This window comes from Aythya fuligula, chromosome 23, assembly GCF_009819795.1.
Source record: "Aythya fuligula isolate bAytFul2 chromosome 23, bAytFul2.pri, whole genome shotgun sequence".
NCBI lineage: Eukaryota > Metazoa > Chordata > Aves > Anseriformes > Anatidae > Aythya > Aythya fuligula.
In genome coordinates, this window is record NC_045581.1 from 3,116,707 (window position 1) to 3,127,042 (window position 10,336).

At 61.1% G+C, this 10,336-nt stretch overlaps 1 protein-coding gene across 2 annotated transcripts; it reads left to right on the top strand.

The window, feature by feature from the left end:
* The first annotated feature begins 8,162 nt into the window (after nucleotides 1-8,162).
* On the top strand, nucleotides 8,163-9,394 carry ID3 (inhibitor of DNA binding 3, HLH protein). Of its 2 annotated transcripts, none has more exons than XM_032202180.1 (3): nucleotides 8,163-8,697; nucleotides 8,891-8,962; nucleotides 9,196-9,394. In XM_032202180.1, exons 1-2 carry the CDS (start codon nucleotides 8,377-8,379, stop codon nucleotides 8,945-8,947), a joined length of 378 nt encoding a protein of 125 aa, XP_032058071.1. In that variant the 5' UTR covers nucleotides 8,163-8,376; the 3' UTR covers nucleotides 8,948-8,962; nucleotides 9,196-9,394. The 2 variants fall into 2 exon arrangements, with proteins under 2 accessions (XP_032058071.1, XP_032058073.1); XM_032202182.1 differs by having other exon boundaries at nucleotides 9,199-9,394.
* The last annotated feature ends 942 nt before the right edge of the window (nucleotides 9,395-10,336 follow it).

Sequence of the window (10,336 nt, forward strand, 5' to 3'; positions counted from 1 at the left end):
TGGGGGTGGGGACTGGGGGGGGGCCGTGTCCGCGGGTTATGGGGTCTTTGGGGCCGTGTCCCCGGGTTATGGGGTCTTTGGGGCCGTGTCCGCGGGCCGTTCCGGGGGCTGCAGCCCCTCCGTTCCCCGGCAGAGGGCAGCGGGGGCGCGCCCCGTGGGTGCGCGCGCTCTGGGGCGCGTCGGGCACGCGCGCCCGGAGCCCCCGGGGTCCCCGGGGGAGGCGGCGCTGGGTGCGCGTGGGGGGGACACGCGGGGACACCGGGCACGGGGGGGGGCACCTCGGTGTCTGCAGGAGGAGCCGGGATGGAAACGAAGCTGCAGGTGACAACCTGGGGACATGGGGACATGGCTGTAGCCCCCGTGTGTGCCCCCCCCCCCCCCCAGACGGAGCCATCGGGGCAGTGCTGGCACCTGAGGGGACACCTGGCAGCCTGACACCCCCCCGCTGGGATCGGGGTCACCGCTGTCCCCTGCCACCGTGCCCCGGCCACCCTCAGCCTGGGGACATCCTGGGGACACCCCCCCTTGTACAATGTTTGTGTCCCAAATGGTTTCTGGGGACGGACACAGGGACACAGGGACACACAGACATGGGGACACACGGATGCAGGGACACATGGACACAGGGACACAAGGACACACAGACAGGGACACAGGGACACAGGGACACAGACACGGGGTCACAGGGACACAGGGACACGGGGACACAGGGACATGGACACATGGATAAAGGGGCACACAGACATGGGGACACAGGGACATATGGACACAGGAACACACTGACAGGGACACAGGGACACAGACACGGGGTCACAGGGACACAGGGACACATGGACACAGACACGCGGTCACAGGGACACACGGACACGGGGACACACGGACACGGGGACACACGGACACACAGGTGCTGTCCCCACACCGCAGGGGCTGGCACCGAGCCCAGCACAGGGCCGGCTGCGGTGACGTCCCCAAACCGGTGCCGGAGGGGGGGTGGGGGGGTGGGACACGATGCCACCCTGCCACCCGTCACCTCTCGCGTAGAAAGTGAAGGTAGCGGGTCAGTGGAGGGGGAAAAAAGAAAAGAAAAGAAAAGCGGGGAGAAAGCAGGCGGCAGGTCGGCTTCCGGCACCTGGCCCGCAGCTGCGGCACCGCTCGGCTGGGGGGGGAAGGAGAAAGGGGGGGGGACAGAGACAGGGGACAGGGGACAGGGGACAGGGACGGGGGGCAGTGGCCTTCAGCCTCACCCCGCAGCATCCTCACCAAGGAGCCCGTGGGCATCCACGGCTTCTGGTGGGGTCCGGGTGATGGATTGGGGGAAGTTGCCCAAATTTGGGGATTTTTCTGTTTTATTGAGTATTTCTCTCTCTTTTTTTTTTTTATTATTATTGTTTTTATTTTGACAGCCGCTGGCAGCCGCCTCTCCCAGGGGATCCCCCCCCAGGGCATGGGGGGCACCGGGTGCCCCGTCACCACCTGGCCCCAACGAGGAACCAGCCCTCGGGGGCTGCACGAGCTGGGATTTGGGGAGGGGGCTGGGGTAGGGGGGGGACTTTGGGGTATGGGATATGCGGGGGGGGGACACAAAGGGTCCCCCAAAGGGTCCCTATGGGGCTGGAGCTCCAGGAGAGGACGTGGCGGGGGGGGGGGCCCTTCTTGCCCCTGCCCCTCACCTGGCACCTGCTTGGGGCGGATGGAAACTGTGTCAGAGGAAGCGGGGGGGGGCACGCTCTGTGGGGGGGGGGGAACCAGCTGGTCCCTGCGTCCTCACCCCCTTCATCCCCATCACTTCCCCACCCTCCGCCCCAAAAACCCCAATCCGTCCATCCCCAGACCCTGGTGCTGCCCCAAACCCTCTCGTGCCTCAGTTTCCCCACTCGGCCCGCTGGATGCTGCCCCCGGAGGGGGGGGGCACTACAGGAAGGGGGGGTCCCCGGGGTCCCCTCCCCGTACCCATTCCTCCTTGGGCACCCCAATCCTGGGGGGCTGCTCCTGCCCCTTTCCGAGGCAGCGGGGCTGGGGGTGCCGGATGCGCACGGAGGTCGGGGCGGGGACGCGCGCCGGTACTCGAAGGGCTCTGCGAGAAAAAATAAAAAATAAAAATAAAAAATAAAAAAATAAAAAAAAATTCGGGGCAGGTTCGAAAAGCGCCGAAACCGCGACAGGAAACCCAAATTGTACAAACGCAGATGCGAGTGGAAAAATGCTCTCGCGCTGGTGGCGCTGCCTTTCACCTCCGCTAAAAATAAAGCTGCCCCGTGCGGGCCGATGGGGCCGCGATAAAGGCGCCTTCCCCCCGAGTTTTTCCGTGGGGGACGGGGGCTGCAGCCGGGGGGGGGCGTGGGACGGGGTTTGCCGTGGGGTTCGGCCCGTTTCGGGGTGGATCTGTGGGATTTGGGGCCGGCGGAAGGGGGTCGGGAAGGGGGGAGAGGGGTTTGTCTTCCCCTGCGGGGCGATGCGAATTTTGGGTGGGCAGCGTGGGGTGGGGTGGGGTGGGGGGGTGCCGGGTGTGATGAGCTGTAACGGTCTCCGGGGGTGGAACGAGGCAAAGCCACATCCTGCAGCTCGGCGGGACCCGGGGGAGGAATTTTGGGGGGCTGAGAAATGGAGGGATGCAGGGGGGGGGACGCCAACAACGCCCCCGCTCCCCCATAAGACCCCAAAACGCTGCCAGGTTGGCGCGCTGCTCCCCCGCCCCGTGCCTCAGTTTCCCCACTCGGGGCCGGAGCACCTCGACTTTTTGGGGTCCGGGGGGGGCGTGGGGGAGGCTGTACCCAATCGGGGTGCCCCCCCCCAGCCCCAGGAGGATATCGTGGGAGGCTGGGGGTGCTTGGTGTCACCCCGGTGGCAGCGGGATCGGGGCTGAACCAAGGCACCCGATGGCCCCCCCACACCTGCACCCGACCCTGCTGCTCACACCTGCACCCCCCCCCTCCAAAATTTTGTGCGCAGGAGAAAAAGAAATGAGAAATTTGGGGGGGGGTGGAGGGCAAGGCCGAATTTTGGGTGTGGTGGATGTGGGCTGGGGATGCTCTGAGCATCCTGGGGGGGGGCTGAAACACCCCAGGGATGCGGATGGGAGAGGGACATGGGGGGGGGGTTACGGGGTCAGGCCCAGGGTGGGCATTTTTTTGGGGGGAGGGGGGGGGGAAACAAGGCCCCAGGGGTCTCCGGCCGGCCTTGGGGGGAGGCCGTGAGAACAGCGGCCGGGGCCGGGGGGGGGCAGCGCAGGAAGCGGCTGGGGGGGGGGCGGCCGCTCCCGGCTCCCCCAGATGCGCCCGTGAGATAGGGCGGCAGGAAGCAGCTGCGGGGAATCCCGGCGCTGGGAACAGCCAACGCCGCCCGCCGAGGCCCTCCAGGGCTGCGGGAGCCCCCCAGTCCCCGTGGAGCCCCCCCCCACCCCCAGCTGGTGGCTACTGGGCAGACTGGTTGGGGCCACGCAGCTTCCCCCCCCACACCCCAAGGGGCAGGCTGCGCTCCTCTCCCTGCCCCGGGATTTCTGCACAAAGTTAATTCCTCCCTGCGTTCACTCTGGTCCCTAATGATGTCCCGTTGCTGCAGGCAATCAGGTCAGGGTCTCCTGGGGGGGTGAGGGACCCCCTAATTTCGGGTCTCCTGAGGGATCAGGGATGGAGGAGCTTCTCCTGGAGGTGCCCACCCCCCCAGCAGCCCCGCAGGCCGTGCCTCAGTTTCCCCCGAGCTGGATTGAGATGGGGACAGATCCTTCCTGCTGGTGCCGCAGGGGAACCTGGCTGTGTGGGGGTGGCTTTGGCACCACCCCCCCCAAATAATGGGGTGTCCCCACGCCGGAATAGGGCACAGAGGGGAAACTGAGGCACGGCACGGGGACGGGGAGCAGCCCGTCAGCCCAAAGGGGCGCTGCTTAAGGGGGTTTTGGTGCTGGAGGAGGGGGATTTGGTCCCTTCGCCTTCTTGGTGCTCAGCTCAGGACTCTGCTCTTGATGGAGCCTCCCCAGAATGAGGGCAAAAAGGTGAAATCCAGCATTTTGGGCTGAGCCCCCAGGGGTCAGTGGCTGTCCACAAGTGAAGGCGAGAGGGAAGGCTGTGACTGCTGCGAGGGGGGCACCGAAATCCCCTGGGGAGCCTGACCCCCCCCCAGCCAGCCCCAGAGACCCCCACGGCCTCTACAAGCTGCCCCCAGGCCCCTTTGGGATCTCAGCCCCCCCTACCCGGGGGTTTGCTCTGGAGGAGGTTGGGGAAACTGAGGCACGGAGGGGCCGAGCTGTGCCTGGCCACAGGAGGGGACGCTCAGCGCCTGCCTCCAACACGGGGGGGGGGGGACAAAAGGGGTCCCCGGGGCTAATCCCCTGCACAAACAGGGCTCGGGGAGGGCTGCGCATTCCCCGGGCTGAATCCAGTCTCCTAGTGACGGGGCTGGGGGGGCTCACAGCCCCTTTTTGGGGTGCTGGGGGGCTCCTTCATGTGGCTGAAATCCGGAGCAGGGCAGCGGTGCCCATCCCAAAGCCCCAGCCCCCATGGGAATGCTGGGCCCCCGCTCACATTGGGGCATTTTGGGCCCCAGCGTGGCACCAGGCTGGATACGGCCCTCGGGGCAAGGTGGGAAGAGGATTTTTAGGGGTGCTTGGGGACGCCTGGATCCCTTTTGCCCCATAAGCATCCCGATGTGCCCCCCAGCAGCCCGCCGGGGCTGTGCCAGGTCGGCGCGGAGCATCCCCAAAACCCAAGGGATGGATGCGGCCGCATCGAGCGCCGCGGGGTCCCCCCCGAGCCCCCCAGCTGGAGGAGTGGGGCCGGTTACAAAGGGCCCCCGACGAGCGCAGGGAGCCGGGATTTATCCCCCGTCCTTGTCCCGAAAGTGGATCCAGATGACCACTGGGGAAGAGCCCTTCTTCCCTTTGTAGCTCACTTGGGCGTTTGCCACGTCTCCGTTCCTCCCCTCTCCCGGCCAAATCGTTTCCCCGGAGCCAGCGCTTCCAGGCAGCCTCCGGCTTCCAGAACTCGAGAAATTCCCCCAAAAATGCCGGTGAGCCCCAAAACAGCGGGGCCCCGCTCGCCGTCCCCGTAGCGGGGCAGTGGGGCCGGAGCTGGCCATTTCCACGCCGCTTTGTGCGCCCCGCATCCTGCCACCTGTATGGCCTAATTTAGGGAGAAAAACACCAAAAATAATAGTAAAAAAAAAAAAGAAACGAGGATTTTTTTATTTTATTTTTTTTTGGGGGGGTGGTGAGTGTGGATCCGGAGCAGGAACGCTCGCAGGCCTCTGCTTGTGAAACTCCCAGAGTGTGGGGAAATTAGGGGCAAATTTAGGGGGATTAATGACCCCGAAAAGGGGGTGGTGGGGGGCAGAGGGTGGGAGGGGGATGTGGGGTGACGCTTGGGGGCTTTTTGGGGCCGTTTCGGGGCACTGTGTTCACACGCAGGGGGTAAATCCCCGCTCTCGCCCGCCGCTCCTCGCCTCCGCCTCTTTTCCTTTTTTTTTTTTTTTTTTTTCCCTTAATTTTTTTCATTTTTTTTTTCTTTTAATAAAACACACAGTGTGGGCCCTTTTCAACATGAAATCATTGCACTCTGGAGCATTCCCGCTCCCTTTCCCTCCTCTCTCTCTCTCTCTCTCCCCCCCCTCTCTCTTTTACCCCCCCCTTCTCCCTTCCCTCCTTTTCCCCTTTCTCCGCGCCAAGAAATCCGCCTCCCCGGCTGCCGACACGACGCAGGACACCCCAACCACGGCGGCGAGCCGGATCCCATAGATTCAAAAAAAAATATTAAAAAAAAAAATCACAATAAAATCAAAAACTCCACATCCCCGTGTCCCCCTTTTGGGCCGGGGAGCCACCGGGCGGCGAGGCCGGCCAACGTCCCCGCGCAACCATCTTGCTCGCGCGCTCGGGGCCGTGGCCATGGCGCGGGGAGGTTGCCTTGGCCACGCATCCCTGTGTGAATGCATGACGTGCACAGGGCTGGCGCCAGGCTGTCTGGGGCCGGGAGTTAGATCAACACAGCTGGAGGGCCCGGGCCACAGCTGGGCAAAGGCAGCGGGTCCCGCCGCCCCGGCCGGGCCTGTGGGAACGGCCGCCAACAAAACCCCCTGCAAACAAAAGCCCCCCGGCGCAGCCCTTTCAGCCCCCTGGGAAATGGGGGGCGGCGGGCGGGGAGCGGGCATGGGAACGGAGCGGGGACCCCTCGGCCGCCCGCGCGGGGCTTGGGAAGCGGGGCTGGGGCTGCCGAGTGCCGGGCTCGGGGGGCTTTCCAGATTTTATTTCATTTTGCTTGATTTTGCTTTATTTTATTTTACTTTTTTTTGTTTTTGTTTGTTTTTTCATTTTTTTCATTTTTTTTTTTTTTGCATTTTTTCTTTTTTTTTTTTCCATTTTCTTTCATTTTTTTTTCATTTTATTTTTCATTTTACTGCATTTCATTTTATTCCATTTTATTATTTCATTTCATTATTTCATTTCATTTCGTTTCATTTCATATGATTTTATCTTATTTTATATTTATTTTATCTTATTTTATTTTATTTTATTTTATCTTACTTTATTTTTATTTTATTTTATCTTATTTTATTTTATCTTATTTTATTTGATTTGATTTTATTTTATTTTATTTTATTTTATTTTATTTTATTTTATTTTATTTTATTTATTTTATTTTATCTTATCTTATTTTTTAATCTTATTTTATTTTTTAATCTTATTTTATTTTGTGCTATTTAATTTTTTTTTTTTTACCCTATTTGATCTTATTTTTGGGGGGTGTCCCTCTTCTCCTCCCTGCTTGCCCCCGAGCAGATTGAGGAGGGTTTGGGTTCCCCCCGTGCCCGCTCCGTGCCCGGAGCTGATTTCCCAGGAAAAGTTTATGGGGAGGGTGAATGAAGGGGGGGGGGAGTAAGAAAAAAAGTTTTTAAATTTCAAAAAGACCCCCAAAAAAAAAAAAAAAAAAAAAAAAAAAAAGCTGCTGCTTTGAGGGTTTTGGGGTCTCCGAGGGGCTGGGGGGAGAAGCAGGGGGCTGCTGCCCACCCCCCCTTACCCCGCTGTGTAGCCCCCGGGGGGGTCGGAACGGGGGAAACAAAACCCAGCGCCACCGAACTGGGATTTGGGCAGATCTGGAATAAATTCGTGCTGTGGGCAAGCGTAATTTGCTCCAGGTGCCTCTGCCCCCCCCCCCCCTCGCCCCCCCCCACAAGAGCTGGGAGCCCCAGGCAAGCGGGGTCCCGGGGTGTCCCCCAACACGACGTCCCCTCCCTGGGCTCCCCCTGCAACCAAAACTTACGGAAATTCCCCCAAAACGCCCCAACGAGGATTTTGGGGGGGGGCATCGCCCCTTGCTTTCACCATCTGGGAGTCGCGGGCCCTTTGCCCCCCCCAGACCCTCCGTGTGCCACCGCCACCCTCTGCAGTGACACCCACGGGGCCCGGCCACCCCGATGTCCCCGCGGCTCGGGGCTTTGTGAGCCAGCGGCGTTTTGGGGTGGCTGGGGGGGGCCGTGCTGGAATCACCCTCCCCGTGCCTATAAATCTCTGCTCCCCCCTCCAAAAAAAAAAAAAGAAAAAAAACCTCTCGCGGCCGCTCGCAGGAGCGCAGCGGCTGACCTAAATCTGGTTTCTCCATCGTAACCTCAGCTTTACCGCAATTAATTTTTTTCTGCTGGTCACAAGATAATTCCTGACGCCAGAAAGTCTGGAGGTCATATGAGAAGCGAATTGAGGAACAGGGCGGCACTAATTTCCTACGGGATCGCCCGGCAAAAAGCATAAAGGCGGGGGGGGGGGGAAATATCACCCACCCCAAAAGCTGGAGGGGAAAATCCTCCGGGATGGGGGGCAAAGGGGTAAGGGGGTAAAGGGGGGGAAAAATGGAGTTAGGGGGAGCCCCCCCCCCAAAAAAAAAAATGGGGTGGTTTTGGGGTTTTGCCCTGCGGCGATGCTGTGGGGTGGCGGTGTGTGTGTGGGGGGGACATGTGGGGACAGGGCCACCCTGGCCACCAAGGGTCACTCGTGGGGGGGGGTATTTTGGGGTGGGAGCGTGGTTCCTTGGGGTTCATTTGCATGGGTGGGAGGGGTCTGAGGGCTTCGTTTGCATAATTGGGGGGGGGAGCCGGGGCCGGTTTGCATGCGGGGGGCGGGCCCAGAGGGGCGCCCTATATAGCCCCGAGCCGGGCTGCCCCAGCCCCACTGCGCCAGCGAGGTCTGAGGGGTCGGGGGCTGAAGGAGCTGAGGTGCAGAGGGGGTGAGGATCCGAGAAGAGGAGCTCCGAGGGGTGAAGCTCCGAGGGGTGAAGGTCCAGGAGGAGCTCGGAGGCCGCAGGGCTCGGAGGCCCCAGCCTCGCCACCTCAGGTCCCGCAGCAGAACCTCAACGCCCGTCGTCCCCTTCAAAAAAATAACAAACCCCAAAGCCCAAGATGAAAGCCATCAGCCCGGTGAGGTCCGTCAGGAGCTGCTACGAGGCCGTGTGCTGCCTGTCGGAGCAGAGCTTGGCCATCGCCCGCGGCAGCAGCAACAAGAGCCCGGCGCTGGAGGAGCCCATGAGCCTCCTGTACGACATGAACGACTGCTACTCCAAGCTGAGGGAGCTGGTGCCGGGCATCCCGCAGGGCACCAAGGTGAGCCAGGTGGAGATCCTCCAGCACGTCATCGACTACATCTTCGACCTGCAGATCGTGCTGGAGGAGGAGGCCAAGGGCCGCGACCCGTCCTCGGAGGCCACCCTGCTGTCCCTCAAGGTACGGGGTGGGCGCCGCGGGGCTGCGGGTGGTTTAGGGGGTGGTTTAGGGGGTTGTGGTGTCCCCCCATAAGGGTTATGGGGGGTGGATGTACACGGGGTGTGGGGTGGTGGTGTTAAAGAGGGAGAGGTGGGTTTGGGGGGCTGTGTCCTGCTGCCCCGGTGGCCCTGACCCCTGTCCCTGCTCTCCGCAGGCGGCCGAGCTGGCCTCCGAGCTCTGCTCCAAAGACGAGAGCGCCCTGTGCCACTAACGCCTCCTCCAGCAGGTGAGTGTCCCCCCCCCCCAGCACCCCCAAACCCCCCTGAGCATCCCCCCCGTCCCCCAAATCCCCCAAACCCACCCCTCACCTTCTCCCCCCCCCCCCCATCCAACCCCGATCCCCCCGCATGGCGCTGCCCCCGCTCCCCTCATCCCTCCCCCCCGCCCCGCACAAACCGATTTTATATTTAATTCTTATTTTTAATTCTTCTTCCTTTCTTTCTCCCCCCCCCCCCCCAGCAGTGCCAATTAGCAAACACGCAGCGAGTGTCGGTTCCTGATTCGTTATCGGCCGGAGGTAAATAGCAGCTTCCTGCGTGGCGCCAGGCTGTCTGCGACCTGCCGCGGCCCCCCCGGAGCCCCCCCCGGCCACCACGGGGGCCACCCGGCTGCACCCAAGCACCCTTGGGCTCCTCCATCGCCCGGAGACAAAAAAAAAAATTAAAAAAAAAAATATAAAAAGACCCCAGGTGCATCGCCCCCCCCAAAAAAAAAAGACCCCAGGCGAGGGGAGAGGCGGCTGCTGCCCCCCCCTTGTCCCTCCCCCGCGACCAGGAGCTGCCCTTCGGCGAGTTTTCGAGCGGCGTTCCCAAAATCCCGGCTTCTTTAGGACTTTTTTTTCCAGCCCGCTTTATAAAACGAGACACTTTGTACCGATAGACTGGTGAAGACGCGGTGGTTGTCTGTATATTTTTGGATTATAGCGATCGAGCCCTGTTTCGAGGCGTTTAATAGGGGGATAGAGGTTGGGGGGGGAGGTTTGGGGAGGGGGGGGGGGGGGTCCTTGAATATGAACCAAACTCTCTGGGGCCACGGCCTCGTGTATTGTGGAGCTCTATACTAGAGTATAACGTTTGTACCTTTTGTGCAGGAAGGTGAGATTTCTGCGAACATGCCTTGTACTTGCTTTATAAACTTTTTATAAAAGTTACCGTTTTTACGTAATAAAGCTCGCCTCGTTCTCCGTGCTTCCCTTTGGGGGGGGGGGGGGGGGGGCGCGGCGTGGGGAGGTGGTGGGGGGGGGGGGGGAAAAAAAAACCCTCGCTGCCATCGAGCTGCGATCGTAACTTCTAGGGTTACGGTAGGAATCTCATTAATTGTTTAATAGCTTTGAAATGTCAGCTCAGGTATGGGAGGAATTAACCCAAGGCTGCTGTCTCCCGGCGGAGGTGTCTGCCAGCTATTTTGGGTGCTGCTCTCCTTATCTGATAGGGAAGGAGCGAGGCGCCCCCCCCCCCCTTCAACCCCCCCCCCAGCGCTGCTGAGCCCCGGGGAGCAGCGGGAGGTGTAGCTGGAGTGCTGGGGGGGGGGGAGATGCTTTTCTAAAGTTTTGTCCCCCCCCAGTTTAGGACAGCTCTGCTGGGGCTCAGCCCTATGCAAA